General features: G+C 37.6%; 2 protein-coding genes and 1 long non-coding RNA gene across 3 annotated transcripts; all 3 read left to right on the forward strand.

Moving 5' to 3' along the window:
• The first annotated feature begins 7 nt into the window (after positions 1-7).
• LOC111394479 lies at positions 8-2296 on the forward strand. The gene is made up of 2 exons (XM_023020325.1): positions 8-73; positions 1404-2296. Exon 2 carries the CDS (start codon positions 1454-1456, stop codon positions 2138-2140), a length of 687 nt encoding a protein of 228 aa, XP_022876093.1. The 5' UTR covers positions 8-73; positions 1404-1453; the 3' UTR covers positions 2141-2296.
• Positions 2297-12919: 10623 nt separating this feature from the next.
• LOC111394480 lies at positions 12920-14687 on the forward strand. Its single transcript, XR_002702610.1, has 3 exons — positions 12920-13235; positions 13644-13709; positions 14478-14687. It is a non-coding gene; the product is annotated as an uncharacterized LOC111394480 (long non-coding RNA).
• Positions 14688-18266: 3579 nt separating this feature from the next.
• LOC111394165 (agamous-like MADS-box protein AGL36) lies at positions 18267-20137 on the forward strand. The gene is made up of 3 exons (XM_023019932.1): positions 18267-18648; positions 19544-19898; positions 20026-20137. Exons 1-3 carry the CDS (start codon positions 18267-18269, stop codon positions 20135-20137), a joined length of 849 nt encoding a protein of 282 aa, XP_022875700.1.
• Positions 20138-20537: the final 400 nt, after the last annotated feature.

Raw genomic sequence — 20537 nt, forward strand, 5'->3', positions numbered from 1 at the left:
ATTGATGCCAAATTGGGTGAAGTCAAGAAACGGATTCAGTTTCTCAGGTCCAAAGAACAAGAAATCGAACCAGGTATTTTCACTAGCCCCTTTTTAGTTTTTAGTCATGTTTCTCTGTTCTTTCTGGAATTCATATACTTGTTCTATATTCATTCATGGATAGATGTTGCTTGAATTGATTTTTACTTTAGATGGTTTGTTGCACAGAATGTGACGTTTAGCACTAGTACTCTTATAAGTAAATAAGAAATCTTAATTTCCCAACATAAACTTACAAATTATATTACAGAAAACACAAAGAATCGGAGGTTTTAATCTTATGAGATCAGTTTTATGTAATAATTATTAGACTTGATCACTTCTCTTATGTTGTCACAAAATCTAGGCTTCTTCGATCTGGTCTTGTAATAAAGGCTCTTCCATTGTTACTTTTCTTCTTCTGCATTGTTACTTTCATTTTTCCTTTTAGTCTTTTCTTCTTCTGCTCTTCCCCAAATCACAGCATAGAACCCGACGACTAATACAAGTGCACCAGCAATACTGCCAGAAGTTTCAAAAACAATCGTCAAACTCAGAATAAGAAACCCGAAAAAAATAACCAGAAAGATATTGCTGATGTGAATTTAAGTCGCAGTTTATACCTTCCAAAATAAAGAACTTCTCCCTGAAAGATGACACCAATGACAACAGCAATAACAATTGTCAATGGATTAAACGGAGAAACAAATGTTGCTGTTGTCATTGTTATTTCTCGCAAAATAACAATCGTGAGTGTTCGTAAGCCTCAAGCCTCAAGGTTTTACTTCTCAAAGTAAATAGATGTGAGTGTTCGTAAGAAATTTCCATGGCAATGGTTGTTGAATACGAAGAATAGCTAATGACAATTGATTTTGTGAATCTTTTTGAGTATTGTCATCATCTTTAATTGACTTGGGATATTAACCCTTAACAGTTATGTATATATTTTGAATGAATCTTGTAAATCAAGTGACTCAGGTTCCAGAAAATTAACAAATGACACACTTTATATAACAAAAAAATTGCTTTAGCAACTAAAATGTAATTGTTTCTACATTTTCTTCTCTTCCTTGATTCACAACAGGGGATTTATGGGGGAGAATGTGCCGAAGGGAGATAAAAAATGAATTAAGCGTGAAAGTTCAAAATCATACAAATGTTACCCTCTTATGTGACTACTATTTTTCTCTGTCAAAATCTGGACACAATCTGTGACTGATTGCAGCAATTATAAGTGGTATTCCACAAAATTGTTTGAAACATTAGCCAAGCGATGTTATGTCTAAAAGCGAGACCATCCTGTCCTATAATGTCCATGTATATTCCACTCTTATGTCCATCAAGAAATATTTTTACCAAGAGACTTATAACTTCTGATTTTCCAGGCTGGCCTAAAAAAGATTCACAAAATCTGGGCTCACATTCTAATGTTGGCATGCTAGAGTTTGGAAATCAGTTGCCTATGGATATTGGTGGCTTTCCTAGCAATGTTCATGCTATGGATTTCGGACCAGAAACCAGCGTTCAGTCATCACAGGCAGCCTTCTCTCAGCTTCAACAGCAGCTGCACATGGAGCAGCCATGGAACAGTATTGATTCTCCATTCTTGTTTGAACCTGAAAGTGCACTCTTGACTGGAGGCGAGGAAATTCTGCAAAGCTATATTGATAACAATGATGAATCTTGTTGGATGCAATCACCTCTGTTTCAAGATACGTATTCTTTTAGTCCAACCGTGGAAACACCTTTCTGCTGTGAATTACAAGGTTGGACTGCTGCAAATTGTGATCAGCCTCCGAGATCGAATCAAGCAATTGATAACAATGATGAATCTTGTTGGATGCAATCACCTCTATTTCAAGATACGTATTGTTTTAGTCCAACCGTGGAAACACCTTTCTGCTGTGAATTACAAGGTTGGACTGCTGCAAATTGTGATCAGCCTCCGAGATTGAATCAAGCAATTGATAACAATGATGAATCTTGTTGGATGCAATCACCTCTCTTTCAAGATACGTATTGTTTTAGTCCAACCGTGGAAACACCTTTCTGCTGTGAATTACAAGGTTGGATTGCTGCAAATTGTGATCAGCCTCCGAGATCGAATCGAGCAATATTTTAATCAGGATTAGGACCCATTTTCTTTTCCCTTTTGATTCATGTATACATACTTGTAACTCGTAATATAGAACAATAATCGCTGGAGGGAAGAGAAAGGAATGATGTACAGTACATTCCACTGTGTTACTGATGCTATAAACAACACTTACTGCTGGAACCACCTTTTTATCGCTCGGTTTTAAAGTTTCAATTCACCATTACCAGATAATGAAAAGTTGAATTACAAATCAGTAGGCGATAACTTTTCAGAATTTTTTGACGATCAATTTCATTCTCTCTGATGCTACCACGCTGATTACATCGAGGATGTCAATGTTGTATATTGCCTTACTCAAAAAACATATGAAAAGAGTAAAAAATATTGATCTTGGCCTAACTTTCCAACTGATGGAGAGTTTTGGATGGATGGTGCAATAGAAAATAGCTAATTCTAGGGCTTGCTGTTGCAGATTATGTGTTCTGTTCATGATAATCATGCCAGTCTAGTGTAGGACAAGAAATCTTGGCTTAACTACAAAGATATTTGAGAGAACAAATCTCATTCTCTTGTTCCATATAAGAATGCTACATTTTAACCATTCAAAGCAAAGAAAAAGCAAAAAAATGAGCATTACACTCTGAACATATAAGAATGCCCTGCTCTACACCAGTCCATTAACGGCTAGAACTTATGAAACTTTGATTCGAAATAGAGAGAGACATATTTCATCCATATTAAAGCCTAAACATCCTGATGCTTAATCTCCCTAAGTCAATTTTGATCACCTTTTCTTCAGATAAGTGAATCTGCTTGTTTTGATATGAAAATAAGCTAATAAGCTTCTCAACACTCTGAAGGCCAGAAGTAGCTTCTTGCACAGCGTTTTGTTCTGATTGTGAAACAAAATTTGTCTGATTCATTATGAGCTCCACAGCCATGGTTGGGTGGAGAATTATGTGCAGGGAAGGTATTTGATATATGTTCAAAATGATATTCATATCTCTTGTACTGTAAGACCAAAAAACAACTCTATGACATTCAAGTTTGGCAAAAGGAGTAGTTGCTATTTGTTAGAACAGTATAATTGACAGCATGCAACTACACAAACAGAATTACATATGTAGAAGTTTTGAATTTTTCCTGATTGAGTGCTAGAGATGGAAATTTAAATAATCACAACAAACATTTTTCGATTAAGTATGAACTAAGTGGGCATGAAAATGGAAAATGAATATTAGTAATCCAGAAAAGAGATGAAGATTGAACGAAGTTACCCAATTTCACAGGAAAGATATTATTCCATGTGATTTATTTATAGTTGAATGCTTATCATTTTCTATCTATTGAAGTTTTTCTTTTCCCTTCTTCCCGAAGAATTCCATTCTCGACCAGTAAAGTGTTCTTTTGGATTTCAATTTTAGTGTTTATATGTTTCTGCTTTTATCTTATGTGGATTTTTACTAATATGCAAAACTTTCCCTTTCTAATTGTTTTTCTGGACAACTTAGTAGCTTTATGTTTATGAAAGTGTATATATTTTCGATTTGTGAACAAAAATATTTCAAATAAAACCGTCAAAAAATCAAGAAAATAGAAATATAGAAATATTGTGGACATTAATAATGAGAGACCTCTTGTCATAAGTGACTACAATATGTGAACTTTACAGCTGAAATCAACAATATACAATATGTTTTTCTTCTTGTAAATGCTAAACATAGAAATTTAAGGAACTAAAATGGAGTTTGATATCACATATCAATTATTATTCATATCCTTGACAAGTGCTTAAAGGCTATGAAATATTTGGTACCAAAGAGAATATTTTGGCATTTTTCTTTTTAGGTCCCAGATTGCTTTTTCTGTTATTTATGTATTTGATCTCAAAGTTCTGATGGTTTGATTCAATTTTTCTACATTTTACCATAGAGGAGAATCAATTTTTGCACTTTTCTTCTACTATAGTATAATGATTATATACTAATCCATGTTTTGCCAGTTTTTGCTCTTCATTTTTTTGCTTCAGTTTCCAAACTTCACTGCAATTACAAAGTGTTGAGTTCTGCTCTTCAAGGGTAAAGCACAAACTAAGTCTCTAACCTTAGTTGCAGTTCCAGGTCTTCATTGGTCCATCCTATTTGGGTGAGCTTGTAGAGCAAAAACAGGCTATTAGGTTCATTCCTCAATTTGAGAAAGCACAACTTCACATGGCACTCGTACTTTCTTTCTTTAACCTATACTTTTTGTGTTCTATGATTATTTTTGTGCAATCTTCCCATTTAATGGTACAAAACTAAAGTTACTAGAAAATTTTAATTGCCGTCTCTTTAGTTGATGTTTGCTTTACAGTTGAAAAAATTTCTAGCCCTTAATGTAGAGAAACTGGAAGAAGCCCCTGAGCAATTCCTGAATTTGTAAATTACTAAGAGATCACTTGAAAATTAGATACTTTAACATCGAGGTTGCCTTTGGCCACTGCAAATGGTAAGAGTACTTAACATTAGTGCAATTGGGAAAGTGTTGCAGAAGGCTTGAAAAATGGTAATGAAGGCGTAAAGTCTGTGTTTAAAGCCTAATGCGAATAAGCTCTCGAGGCACGTGTTTGAAAAAAAATGATTCTAATCTCAATTTTTGAGAGGTTTATGCATTTTTCTTTAGGTTTCATGTAGGCGATATAATGTTCATTGTTATGCTTTCCTTTTTCTTCTGCTGCCATTTATTTTCATTGGTTGCTTTAACTTAAAATCAATTTTTATTTCATGTTAAAAGCTAACCATTGCATATACAACTATGTGAGAAAAGCTTGGCACAATCATAGGCACCAATCCATGAAAGGTTTAACATTGGTGCAGTTGGGAAAGTGTTGCAGAAGGGTTGACAAATGGTACTGAAGGCGAAAAGTCTGTGTTTGAAAAAAATGATTTTGTTTAACAGCATTATGAACCATTTGTCGCATATGAAGGCCTTGAACAACTGCACCGCTTCATCCTTGTCATGGCAATAACACACACACACACACATATATATATATATATATTACAGCTGCTTAACAATGCTGCTGGCAATTGTTAAGGTAATATATCGGTTTTCTTCAATGGAATCTTCTGTTAAATTTATGGCCTTTTCACAGACAATTTTGCAATGTGATTCAATGTGCAAACTTCAATTCCATTGGCTAATTTTTCTACTTGATTATTAGTCAACCTGGAAGTTGAAATCTAAAGAGGCTGTGTATACCGTAAAGACTAGGATCACACGAATAGTTTGTCTACATGAATGGTATGGTTCAGAAAATTATGTAAACACTAAAGAGTACTACATCTCCATAGAATGCTACGATGGTGAAATGAAGTACGTAAGTTCCATAGAGCAAACCTGAATAGGAAAAGGCATTGAGAAACCCCATTAATAACCACTAATTATAGAGCAAACCTGAATAGGAATAGCTTGTTGTGATAGCCATTCTGGTCTCGGCTTAAGGCAAGTAATTGATAGATATATAAGTACAAAGAGTAAGAAAAACTTGCTATATTTTAAAACCATACACAGCTGGCATCTTATATAAATTACAAAAGGATTCTAGCATACTTTAGTCAACAAGTTTCCACCTACTACCACCTTACCTGTTGACAGCATCCCTTACCTTATACATGACCATACTGTGCTAGGCTTTTTAATCACATAAAGACCATAACTTATACTTGAATTAGGTACAACAAAAACACTAGACATTTCACAACAAAAATGTCAATCCAACATCAATACTCCTCCTTGACACTCTTGCTGGAACCATCAAGGCATTTCCTTAATGGAAGGAATTCTTGTATCTTGCCTCTTGATCTTCCCGTCCCCATCCCCCGGCAATAAAAAAAATAATAATAATAAAATAAAATAAAAAATAGATAAACTGGCCTTCCTTTAATTGCAAGATTTTGTGTATTATATGATATGAAATTTGTTCTTTTATTTTTGATGGTGTTCTGTATATATAAGGGTTGAATTTTGTTCTATATTTTTTATGGTGTTCTGCACAAACATCAGCCCTTTCTCCCCGTTCAAACCCGGAACGGTCTTAGCATTAAGAGCATTAAACAACTGGAGTGATCCCATCTGACCAGCCCCCAGTCCTGGCAGGTTGTAGTTTCTTGCTGTGTTTCCGATATAGAAGCCAGCAACACGAGTTTGGGGCAAACTCGCATGAAATGTGGCCCCTTACAAACAAAACACCCCCGTGGTGCAACCTTTCCTTTCTTCTTTTCATCACACTCTTTCCACCAAGGACTTTGTTTGTTGCCAACGGGTTTGTAATCAGCCTTATAATTAGGTTTCCAAGCAGGCCTGCCCCGCAGCTTGTCCTTTTTTCCCTCATTCCCGCCTTTGCCAAAATTTCCCTTGGCAGGTTTGGTTGGCTTTGCCTGCGTTTCAGCACTTCTCTGGAATTCGGTTAACGACTCCGCCACAACAATGGCTTCGTCCACTGTCTTAACTCTCCGACACTGTAGTTCCTGTCTTACCCAATTTGCACAACCATCCAAGAAATAGAACAATAACACATCATCAGGCATGCTAGGAATCTGGAGCATGAGGGTCGTGAATTCCTTGATGTATTCACGAATGGTGCTCTTGTGCTTCAATTCCCGCAGCTTCTTACGGGCCTCGTATACAACATTTTCAGTATAAAACTGCCTCTTCAACTCTTTCTTAAACTTGTCCCAGGTATCAACCTTGGACGCAACTTCAGCCAATTTGTGTCTCCACCATAACGCAGCTGTATTCGAAAGGTACATAGTTGCTGTTCGAACTTTCATCCCTTCTTCTAAGATATTCACCCCCTCGAAATAAACTTCCATTTTCCACAAGAAATTTTCCACATCCTTCGCATCTCGTTTTCCCTCAAACATTTTTGGCTTAGGTTATTTGATTCTAGGAGCTGCAACAACTGCAGCAGTACCTCCACTCGACCCTGCAGTGGACTGCTTGTATGATAGGTACCTGGACTGATCTGCAGATTCCAATAGCTGCTAAGTTGAATCCCGAACTCGCGCTCAACCTGTTCACACCAAAGGGAGTTATTATTACCCACCTTCGGCTATTGGAGACAGAAGATAAATGTGTTACAAGGCCTGAAATCTGAATGAGAAATGTATTTTGATTTATTGAAAGCTATGATGAAATTTGGAACAGCTCCAAGGCTTTTGAGAGGCCTGGACTCTCCCAATGACTCCACTAAACACGTGAATGCCCTCCCTTTACTCCCCCCCCCCCCCCCCCTCCCCCCCAATACATTTATTCCCTCCCCAAACATAGACTTTTTCCAAAATTACCCCTAATCTACTCACTGACTGAATACAAAAGACCCGTTTTTCCAAAGTACCCCCAACCACTAACTAACTGAGACTGAATTAGTTGCTGCGTTGTTTGCCTCCATCCTGCTCTTTCTTTCTTCTCTCATAGGTGAGCTTGATTGGGGGCCTATCATTACCCTCGCTCAAAATCCACCTTGTCCTCAAGGTGGAAGTCCAGAAATTGTTGACGGATCATTTCAGAGGGTTCCCATGTTGCTTCAATGGCTGGAAGATCCTTCCATTTGATCAATACTTCCTGTCCTGTGCTAGAAGAACTAGGCCTGACCTGTAGTACCACCTCTGGCTCCACCTGTAGCTGACCTTCTGCGGTGAGTTGTGGAGGCAATTGGGAGATGGTCTGGGCAGCCCCTACTGCTTTTCGGAGCTGTGACATATGAAAAACGGGGTGTATTGCAGCTCCAAGCGGAAACTTCAATTTATATGCCACTTGTCCTATTCGTGCTTCAACTTCAAATGGTCCAAAATACCTTGGGGATAGCTTGGCATTTGGTTGATGCACTACAGATCTCTGCCGGTAAGGTCGAAGCTTGAGGTACACCAATTCCCCCACCTCGAACTGAATATCACGGCGCTGCCTGTCCACCCTCTGTTTCATTCTCTGCTGAGACCGTGTGAGCTGCGTCTTCAGCTCCTGGAGTATCTCATCCCTGGTCATTAAGGACTGTTCCACTGATGATAGGACTGTCATACCCTTCTCGAATGGCAACACCAGGGGGGATCCCGCTTATAAACAATTTGAAAAGGAGTATGGTTAGTTGCTGTGTGAAATGAAGTATTATACAAATACTCAGCCCAAGGCAACCATTGACCCCATTACGTGGTCGGTTGTAGGAAAAACACCTCAAATATGTCTCCAAGCAACGATTTACCACCTCCGTTTGTCCATCCGTCTGTAAGTGGTAGGCCGTACTATGTTTAAGTGTTGTTCCTTGTGCTTTGAAGAGGCAGTCCAGAACATACTCATGAAAACCCGATCTCTGTCAGAAATGATAGATTTTGGTACCCCATGCAAACGAACAATCTCCCTGACAAACACATCTGCTACTGCTTGAGCTGTGAACGGATGTTTCATCCCAATAAAGTGGGCATATTTACTCAGTCTCAGTCGATCCACTACCACCAATATTGTGTCTATCCCGCCTGATTTTGGCAACCCTTCTATGAAATCCATCGAAATATCTGACCAAATCAAATCTAGAATGGGGAGTGGCTGCAACAGTCCAATAGGTGATAATGCCTCATACTTGTTTTGCTGACACGTGGCACAACGAGCCACGTACTCTCGAACATCCTTCTTCATTCCAATCCAGTGCACCTCCCTCGCAACCCGCTTGAACGTCTTTAGAAAGCCAGAATGTCCCCCCACCTTAGAATCGTGACATTTGGCTAGTACCACCGTGACCAATGAAGAGTGTTTAGGCAAGACCACCCTTCCCTTATAGCGCAATATACCCTCGGTCAACGTGTACCCAGCTTTGATCACCTGTCCTGACTGTAAGGCGGTCACCAGCCTTCCCAATTCAACATCCACTGCTACCTCTTTCTTAACATCTTCGAGTTGCAGCCCTCGGGGAGCAGAGAGGGTTAAAAAATTTAGAGTCGGTTTGACTCTTGAGAGGGCATCTGCTGCTTTATTTTCAATGCCTGGCCGGTACTGGATATCAAAGTCATACCCCAACAGCTTGGTAAGCCACTTCTGATGCTCATCACTTACTATGCGCTGCTTAAGAAGGAATTTCAAGCTCCTCTGGTCTGTCCTTACCACAAAGCGTCTACCCATTAGGTAATGACGCCACTTTTGAATAGCAAACACAATGGCCATCAACTCCCGTTCATAAACTGATTTGCTTCGGGCGCTCATCGGTAGCACTCGGCTGAAGTAAGCGATAGGATGCTGATTCTGCATCAAAACCGCCCCCAGCCCATGTCCCGAAGCATCTGTTTCCACTACAAACTCCTGAGAAAAATCTAGCAAGGCAAGAATTGGTATCTCAGTCATGGCCTTCTTTAGCTTGGTAAAGGCTGCCTCAACCTGCTCATTACAGTTGAACCCACTTGCCTTCAACAAATCAGTCAAAGGCAAAGCTATTTTAGCATATCCATTCACAAAACGGTGATAGTAACCAGTGAGGCTCAAGAATCCTCGTAATTCCTTAGTGGTACAGGGTCGAGGCCATTTCAGCATTGCTTCAACCTTCTCTGGATCTGCCGCTACCCCCTCGCTCGAAATGATATGCCCCAAATACTCAAGTTTTTGTTGGCCCCACAAGCACTTCTTCTCATTGGCATACAACTGGTGTTCTTGTAGACACTGAAAAATGGTTTCCAAGTGGTCACGATGCTCCTTTATTGACTTGCTATAAACCAGAATGTCGTAAAAAAAAACTAATACAAACTTTCGCAAATATGGCCTGAACACTTCATTCATCAAACTCTAAAAAGTTGCTGGAGCATTTGTCAGCCCAAAAGGCATAACCAAGAATTCATAGTGGCCTTCATGTGTTCGGAAGGCCGTCTTGGGAATGTCCTCAGACCTCACCCTTATCTGATGTATCCTGATTTTAAATCCAACTTCGAGAAAATTCGGGCCCCATGTAACTCATCTAAAATTTCATCAATCACAGGAATTGGAAAGCGGTCAGGAACTGTAATTTTGTTGAGGGCACGATAATCAACACAAAACCGCCAACTTCCGTCTTTCTTCTTTACCAGCAAGATGGGACTAGACAACGGACTGGAACTTGGTTGTATGATTTCTGCAGCTAGCATCTCCCTCACTAACCTCTCAATTTCATTTTTTTGGAAATGAGGGTAACGATACGGTCTGACATTCACAGGCGCAGACCCCGACTGTAAAACAATCGAATGATCCCGTCCTCGAAACGGTGGGAGTCCACCAGTCCATTGGAACATCCCTAAATATCCTCGTAGCACGTCAGTGATCACACTAGGAGCTGTGGGAGGTGCTTTTTCCTTCTCTACTCCCATGCTACCAAGTTCCAACAACACCCCCGGCTTCTCCTCCTTGAACGCCTTAATCATACTTTTCAGCGACACTTGTGATTTAATGAGACTAGAATTCCCTTGCAGTAAGATGTTTCTTCCCTTCCACTTAAATTGCATTGTTAAAGCTCCCCAGTTCACTTGCATTTTACCCAAGCTTCCCAGCCACTTCATCCCCAAAATGACGTCAGTACAACCCAGATCTAGTGGAAGGAAATCATCTACTACTTCGATGCCATCCAGCGAAACAACAACCCCCTTACATACCCCACCGCTTCGAACTGCCAGGCCCGTCCCCATCAGCACACTGTAATCGGCCGTACCAGAAGTTGGAAGCTTAAGTCGGTTCGCTAACTCGGCTGAAATGAAATTGTGGGTGGCTCCACAGTCGATAAGCACAACTACTGACTAACCCAGAACTAACCCTTTTAGCTTCATAGTCTTGGGAGTGGTTAGGCCAACCACTGAATTAAGGGACAGCTCAACCATGTCACCCACCACCTCCTCTTCATTAACATCTGTCAGCTCCGATGATTCCTCCCTCTCGCCTTCTTCCTGTACTACCAGCACCTGCAACTCTTTATCCTGGCAGCGATGACCGGGGCTGTACTTCTCATCGCAGCGGTAACATAAGCCCTTCTCTCTTTTTACCTGTAGCTCATCATTAGTAAGCCTTTTAAAAGGCGGTATCACACTCGTTGCAGCAGGGAGCTGCGATCCGATAGCGTGCGCACTTTTGAAAGTCGCCTGCGCTGAAGTCACGCTGCTGGGTTGTGTTTGATATGAAGAGAAACGTGGGCTGGCACTTATGGATGGACTGGGGGAATTAAATTTAGTCCTATTTGGGCTAAAACCCAACTGGGCCTGTTTAAGGAATTCATTCCTATCCTCCACACGTTGGGCCAACTCCATTATGTGGCCCAATCCTTTGGGCTTAAGCATCCTTATTTCAGCCCGGATTACTGCCTTTAGCCCATCAACGAAATTCCCCTCCAAAACCTCTTCTGGAACCATCGTCAATGGAGCAGCCAAAATCTCAAAATCCCGCTAGTATTCTCTCACCGACGCTTCTTGCTTCAACGCCAGAAATTTTTCCAAGTTCGTTCCCTCCTGCAACGGGCGGAAGCGCTCTAGTATGAGCTGCTTTAGTTCTCCCCAACTCCTAACTGGCCTCCTGCTGTCTTCCCACTAAAACCAAGCTAGAGCTTCATCCTCAAAACACACTGCGGCTGCTTCGATTTTCTCTCCATTCGAAAGTTGATTCATGTTAAAATACCGTTCAGCTCTGAAAATCCAACCATCGGGATTATCACCATCAAAAATTGGTAACTCCAATTTCCGACCTCGTGTTTTCCCCTTCCACTGATCGCTGACCCTATTTTTGCCTTCGAATTTTACTTCCTCAGCCACGGACTTCTGTGCCTCTTCTGAAATTCCTGATGAACCCATCGAATTTTCCAGTATGACCTTCTCCTCCCTCATGCCCTCACACGCATCCCACTTCCTCATCATAGCCTCAAGTTTTTCCCGCACTTCCCCCATGTCCCTCTGCAATTCCAATTTCACATTACCCATCCCTTCCTATAGTTCTCCTTGAATTCGTTCGATTCTTGCTTCTAATGCCATTACCCGATCTGTGAGTGTCATTTTCCCAGGATGTATGCTCTGATACCAATTTGATAGGTATCTGGACTGATCTGCAGATTCCAATAGCTGCTAAGTTGAATCCCGAATTCGTGCTCAACCTGTTCACACCAAAGGGAGTGATTATTACCAACCTCTGGCTATAGGAGACAGAAGATAAATATGTTCTCAGGCCTGAAATCTGAATAAAATTGAATGAGAAATGTATTTTGATTTATTGAAAGCTATGAATGAAATTTGGAACAGCTCCAAGGCTTTCGAGAGGCCTGGACTCTCCCAATGACTCCACTATACACGTGAATGCCCTCCCTTTACTCCCCCCAATACATTTATTCCCTCCCCAAACATAGACTCTTTCCAAAATTACCCCTAATCTACTCACTGACTGAATACAAAAGACTCGTTTTCCCAAAGTACCCCCAACCACTAACTAACTGAGACTGAATTAGTTGCTGCGTTGTTTGCCTCCATCCTGCTCTTTCTTTCTTCTCTCATAGGTGAGCTTGATTTGGGGCCTGTCATTGTACATATCCAGCTTCCGACTCATTTGTCAATCAAAGTTGACAATACCTTCACCTGGTTCTGCATGGCAGTTACAGAATCAAGCACTTCATTTTGCAGTCGACCAAAGTCTTCTTCTATGGGCGCTACTGGATATTGTAGGTTGCTCTTATTTTTTTCTCTTGATGCCCAGTTGGTTATGTTTTCCTTGTAGGACTTTAATTAGTATTCTAGATGATTATTTTGTTGGCTACTATTCATAAGAGATGTTAGAATCTCAGGTAATTGTTACACATTGTCCTCTTCTTGCCAACTCTTTTCACTAGATTTATTTCAAATATGAGTTTCCTCTTGAACTAAATATCTTGCTAAAACTGTACATCCAACTTTACCAGGTAATGTGTCCATAAAAGTGTTTTCTTCACCTAGTTTATTATCTGTTTGTGGTCATGGATTTTCTGCAGAAAGTATACAAGAATCATTTTTTTTTTTTAACTAAACTCTTACTCCCAGGCGTTATTGCTGTACCTTAACACGGGGTTAGCTCTGAGGTAAAATATTTTGAGAGTCAATGGAAGTGATATACGTCCATGGTAATTGAGGTACCCTTTTGGCCCTTGTCAATTACTTTTGAAGCGATGTTCCTTTTAATTTCCTTAAAAATAGCTAATTGCCAAGACATATTTCTAGCACATACATTCTTGTCCCCATTGTTAGTTTACTCTGACTAGAGCTGTCTGCTGAAGTTGGTAGACAGGTAAAGTACTTGTTAAAATAAAAAAAATTTGTTGGTTTTTTTTTTTGTTGCTAAAATTATGTTTATTTTCTTTGTTGTTATATAATGAAAGTTGATACTAATGGGACATCTTGTCAAGGCTAGATAAGAACTTGTGGATTGGAGGATCAGAATTTTCTTTGTTGTTATAGTCTATTAATGCTTTTGTTTGTTCATTACTTTTGTTTTCTACAAGTATGCTGTAAAAACTGAAAGTCGCATTTTGTTTCTCCAGGTAGAGATGGATTCGAGTGAAAAACACTGCCCGTGGGATACAAATTTCACAGGTGCAAGGTGCTTGGTATGTCAGTGTACCTGCAAATATAGTTTGGTATTTTTTTTTAACACTCAACTAAATGAAAGTTCTTAAATGAAACAAATGCACTACTAAAATGCATACTTGATAAAATACTTTTATATAGTGCATTTGATACAATGCTGCCCAATCAATGGAGATCCGAATTATGACTTAGAAATAGTGAAACCTCCCACTGCAATCTCAAGTCTATGCTAATGGCTCTACCTGGAGACTCGTATGCATTACCAAGTGGGGATATTGCGGTGTTGAAGCCAAATGAGTAAGTAGTTTCTAGCAATTCATATTGACATTTTTATGTAGAACATGCGATGTTTTGAGCTAGAAACTAAAGAGGAGACAATATAGGCCTTTTATGTTGATTTTGTTAGAGAGATTCTTATTGTTGTTCTTTTCCTTTATGCTGACGGGAGCAAGGCCCACTTCTGCTAATTATCGATCCTGTATGTACCAAATTGAATTGGGGTGTTACTTTTTTTTCCATAACAAGTTTGCTATTCACGGATTATTCATAACATTATAGACATGAAAGAAGTTACGTTTTGGAAATTGGTGTTTAAGCAATCATTCGTAAATAAGTGTCATGTGACAATATTTGTTAGTTCTCATACCGGTGATATGATTTTGGTCTATTGAATTTCAGCAAAGAAGAAGGAAAAGAAGAGTGTGCACTTTTTATTTTAATCCTTATTGTACTTGCACAAATATGTTATGTTCTGCTTTGGCTGATTAATCTATTCATATCTTCTGTAGGACAAAGATCAGAAAGCATGAGATGAACAAATATATGCAACAGAGGATGATTGTATACTGATGAAATTTTTTTTTCTTTCCAAACTTATCTGAAGTTATCTTTGTTTTTTGTTTTATTTTTTACATGACCAGTTCGAAAGATAATTTCTCTATGGATCTTGTTGAAGTTTTCTTTATTTCGTCACTCTTCAGATGCTTCATAATTGTATCTTATGGGTGAAATCATGTGTGAATTTTACTTTGTCAAATTGAGTTTATTTAGCTAACCTCATTCAATGCACATCTCTCTCTTTAATCCTACTAACATTATCTTAAAAATAACAGAGTCTTTGCATTGCACACGACAAAGATAGTATTTTATAAAACTTTATATTTTGGTAAATTGGAGAACAAATAAGTTTGGTCCATAATTTATTGATATTATAGATTTTTTATTAAAGTTCATTTAGTCCCTCTTTGACCCCATTTTTTTTAAAATCATTTTTAATTGTACGTTTTATGATATTCATAATTTTTATCAACTTTTTTTAGCTATTTTTATTAACTTTTATCAAAATCCAAAAAAAAAAAAAAAAATTGATTTTTTTCTAAACCAAACACGGACTAAATGTCATTAATAGATAGTAATATTGTTAAATCAATAAATGTAATTAAAAATGACATTATCCATTTACAAAACAAGCATGTCAGTTTCTCGTGTCAATATAAATTAGAACTTATTAAAAGAACTTTCAATTGGATGAATCAGTCAATGAAGGAAAACGTACATAGTTGGTTTGAGTCCCATTTTTGGAAGAATATACTTTGTAATAGTGATTTTTCGGAGAATGTATGGTTAAAAAACATGAAAAAAATTTGAGTGTACGTATAAAATTATTTTATTAAAAGAATGTGTGGAGTTTTGAGAAGAATAAGTTTCTAAACAATGGGATTAAACATCGGCTTAAAAAATACGAACACTAGTTTTTCAAGTTACTCATTTTTGGCGAATTATCAGAGATCTCCCCTATCGTTTGGGGTCACTGGGCATTGTGGACCAATCATTTTTGGGCTCGGCAATTTGGCTTCGCTTTTATGGAAAATACAATTACTCCCCATGCAACCTACTACCATCACACCAACAAGCTTTCCCGCCGTCGGTTATTACATGTACGAGGATGATGTAGTTGCAGCCATTGTTTGGAAGATCAGACAAATTTTTAATCTCCTTTTCCTCTCTTCGTCATGAAATTGTAACCTGTAAGGGTGCTTTCACATTTGCAATTATCAGAGCCCAAGAATCATAGGGTATCAAATAAGGAACATGCTAAACATATAGTGGGGAATGGCTCGATAACAATTTCTAACGATGGTGTGATTATTGAGATCAAAATGGAAGCTATGAAAGCAAAAGAAGAGGTGGGGCTAGTAAAGAATGTGAAGGAAAAGCTGTGAAAGAAGGCGAATGCTAAGTTGAAGGAGCAACTTGGGCCGGAGAAAATTGCAAACACTTGTTATTACCTTTTAAACTATTAGCTTGCAGAATCTCGTAAAGTCCTTGTTACATGAGAATATCTTCAGTGTGACTTGCCAAATATTAAAATAATTCTTCCCTTCGAAATGTTCCAACTGAAATTTGAAACTTGTCATTGTCTTCCTAGCAATCCCAAAATTTGAACATTGAGCTCTGACGCCACTATTGAAATGATGATGATGATGATGATGATTCCATAGAACCAACGAAAATACAAAACACTAAACGAATTGGAAAGAAAAGTAATAATTAAATGTGGTCCGACAAACCACATACAACCACGGAAGAATGCTAAAAATAAATTTTTTAGTGGATTTTGATAAAAGAATGATAATATGTTGGGTAAAAAAGATGATAAAAATTGTAGATTCCATAAAATATGTGATAAAAAAATGAATTTTATAAAATGAGAGCCAAACATGTACTTATCGCCTTATCTTCATCCTTAATCTGACCATCAACAATAAGTAACTCAATTACACATTTTTTTAAATTTATATAGATGATCCATTACATACGAATCCTCATCGGTCTTCAACTTATATAATTACTTCTTCAATTATAGAGCCTGTTTGAGAGTGATTTTGAAAATTGATTTTTTGACCGTTAGGGAAAAAGTGGGGTCCACATGTAAAAGAATTAATCAAATATGACTGTTGAAATAGTGAAATAACGATCAAAAAAATCATTTTTTTGAGAGAAAAAATCACTCCCAAACAGGCTCATAACCTATATTTGAGTAATTTAGACATACAAATCTTCTGACTTTTTTCATAACTTAGAAGGTGATATCACATTTAGAATACTATACTTTACCACGCGAGCTAGAGACAATCTAATCGTATTGATTGCCATTGCTTCTAACTCTTGCAGCTTTCATCCTTTTTAGACTCTTACCTTTTAAAATCTCATAAAGTCCACGTCGTACAAGAATATTTTCAATGTACTTGCCAAATGCTAAAATTATTCTTCCCTTCAAAATGCGCCAACTCATATTTGAATCTTTTCATCATCGTCACGGCAATCCCAAATTTTGAACATCGAGCTTTGATACCACTGATGGAAAAAAATTAATCCAAAAAGGTACGAAACACAAAATGAATAAAAAAGACACGAAATAATTAAATGTTGTTCAACAAACCACGTACAACCAAGGAAGAAGAGACTTTGCTCCTGTTTGGTTTAGCTAAAAATCATATTTTATTAAATTTTGATAGAAGTATGACAAAATGTATGACGGAAAAAATGAAAAAAATTATGGATCCTATAAAATATGTAATTGAAAATGAATTTTGAAAAAGAGCCAAACATAAGCTTTAATAATTTTTTTAAAAAAAAATACTCAATAAAAGTTTTCATTTACCTCACCACTTTTTCGCACACAAAATTAGAATATTAATCCAAATCACACATGTCCCGTTTTTCTAGTTCTCTCTTTCGCCTCTCTCTACCTCCTATCTTCAAAATCGGTCAAATAAGCTTAATAACAAATTTTTAAGCAGACAGACACTTGCGAATTCTCATAAAATGTTAAAAAATATACAAAACGTTGTCAATTAGGGATTGAAACTAGGAGCCTGTTCATTTGGCTTGATCTCACTAAAATATATGGAAAACGTTTCTACCAAAATCTTCCTTCTTTTGCTATATTGTCACGTGTCTCACTTTCTCGTGTGTGTATAATCAAATTCTAATCTTGGTTACTTAATTGCACGATAACCAACTCTTTTTCTTGATTAGTCAATATTACTTCGTTAAACAACAATTATGAGGAGAATTCTCGAGAGTGTTTTTGAGCCCATTTTTTGTGAAAATAAATTTTATAACAACGATTTTTTAAAGAATGTATGTAAAATAATAATAATAATAATAATAATAATAATAATAATAATAATAATAATAATAATAATAATAATAATAAATTTATGTGTAAAATTATTTTATCGGAAGAACGTGATTAAAATGAGTTTGGCGAAAAATAATTTTTTAGAGAATGAGGACAAACAGGGCCAAATTTGATATGAAGGAAATTGCAATTTTACTCCCCAACAATTAGAACCGCCTTAAACTTCAACCTAGTAGTTTCAATTTTCAAATATCAATTTCATTGCTCGCCTCCCGCCTTTTTCCCAACGGCTCAGTTCTCCGCTCCCCCTCTTATAAAAGAAAGCCCTCGTCTCGAACACACAACAACTAATTTCAATTCCCGCCTTTGAACACAACGTCTCTTCAATTCTCTCGGTTTCGGTTTCAATTTTCTCCTCTTGAAAGATTACATGGCGGATGCTGATGTGTTGAAGGCCAAGAAAAAAGCATTCCTGAGGAGAAAAGAATGCATAAAGAGGAAGACTATGGAATTGTCAACTTTATGTGATGTGAAAGCCTGCGCAGTGATTTTAGGCCCCGATGGACAGATTGATTCTTGGCCGGAGAATCGTAGTGAAGTGCAGGAGGTGATCAATTTGTACCAAAACGGGTCTAGTAATAAAAAGCGGAAGCAACAATATGATGATAGGGGTTGTAACAAGAAGCAGGTTCTGGGTGGTGATGAAGGGGCTTTGAATCCGGAAGAATTTCTGAAAAAGATTGATGCCAAATTGGGTGAAGTCAAGAACCGGATTCAGTTTCTCAGGTCCAAAGAACAAGAAATCGAACCAGGTATTTTCACCAGCCCCTTTTTAGTTTTTAGTCATGTTTCTCTGTTCTTTCTGGAATTCATATACTTGTTCTATATTCATTCATGGATAGATGTTGCTTGTTGCTTGAATTGTTTTCGCTTTAGATGGTTCGTTGCCCAGAATGTGACGTTCAGCACTAGTACTCTTATAAGTAAATAACCAATCTTAATTTCCCAGCATAAACTTACAATTTTTAGTAATATTGATATAAAACTATTTTACAGAAAACACAAAGAATCGGAGGTTTAAATCTTATGAGATCAGTTTTATGTAATAATTATTAGACTTGATCACTTCTCTTATGTTGTCACAAAATCTAGGCTTCTTCGATCTGGTCTTCATGCTGAAATTGATTTTGTGAATCTTTTTTAGTATTGTCATCATCTTTAATTAACTTGGGATATTAACCCTTAACAGTTATGTATATATCCTGATTGAATCTTGTAAATCAAGTGACTCAGGTTCCAGAAAATTAACAAATGACACACTTTATATAACAAAAAAAATGCTTTAGCAACTAAAATGTTATTGTTTCTACATTTTCTTCTCTTCGTTGATTCACAACAGGGGATTTACGGGGGAGACTGTGCAAAGGGAAGGGGGGGTGTAAAAAACGAATTAAGTGTGGAAGTCCAAAATCTTACAAATGTTACCCTCTCATGTGACTACTATTTTTCGCCGTCAAAATCTGGACACAATCTGTGACCGATTGCAGCAATTTTAAGTGGTATTACAGAAAATTGTTTGAAACATTAGCCGAGTGAAGTTATGTCTGAAAGCAAGACCATCCTGTCCTATATTGTCCATGTATATTCCACTCTTATGTCCATCAAGAAATATCTTTACCGAGAGACTTATAACTTCTAATTTTCCAGGCTGGCCTCAAAAAGATTCACAAAATCTGGGCTCACATTCTAATGTTGGCATGCTGGAGTTTGGAAATCAATTGCCAGTCGATATTGTGTCTTCTATAGGTGGCTTTCCTAGCAATCTCGATGCTATGGATTTCGGACCAGAAACCAGCTTTCAGTCATCACAGGCAGCCTTCCCTCAGCTTCAACAGCAGCTGCACATGGAGCAGCCATGGAACTGTATGGATTCTCCATTCTGGTTTGAACCCGAAAGTGCACTCCTGACCGGAAGCGACCAATTTCTACAAAGCTATATTGATAACAATGATGAATCTTCTTGGATGCAGTCACCCCAATTTCAAGAGAACACCTTTCTGCTGTGAATTACAAGGTTGAACTGCTGCATCGACCTCCGAGATCGAATCAAGCAAAATTTTAATCAGGATTAGGACCTCTTTTCTTTTCCCTTTTGACTCATGTATGCATACTTGTAACTCGTAATATAGAACAGTAATCTGGAGGGAAGAGAAAGGAGTGATGTACAGTACATTTTACTATGTTACTGATGCTCTAAACAACAGTTACTGCTGGAATCATCTTTCTATCGCTCGGTTTTAAAGTTTCAATTTACCATTACCAGATAATGAAAAGTTGAGTTACAAATAAGTAGGCGATAACTTTTCAGAATTCTTTGACGATCAAGAATGCTACATTTTAACCATACAAATCAAAGAAAGAGCAAAAAAATGAGCATTGCATTCTGAACATATAAGAATGCCCTGCTCTACATCAGTCCATTAACGGCTAGAACTTTTAACAAAAAATATGCATGACATTCACCCAAAAAAACCGTAATTTACATTAACAGCAAACCAACATGTATCACTTATAGCCAATATTTGTGTAGCAAAAAACGGACACTAAAAATCATCCACCATAATTATGCTCATCGTTTGCAGCTACTAATTACATTAAAAAAAAAAAAAAGAGTACTAGAATTCTGTCATCAAAAAAAATA

The sequence above is a fragment of the Olea europaea genome, chromosome 5, assembly GCF_002742605.1.
Source record: "Olea europaea var. sylvestris chromosome 5, O_europaea_v1, whole genome shotgun sequence".
Classification (NCBI taxonomy): Eukaryota; Viridiplantae; Streptophyta; class Magnoliopsida; order Lamiales; family Oleaceae; genus Olea; species Olea europaea.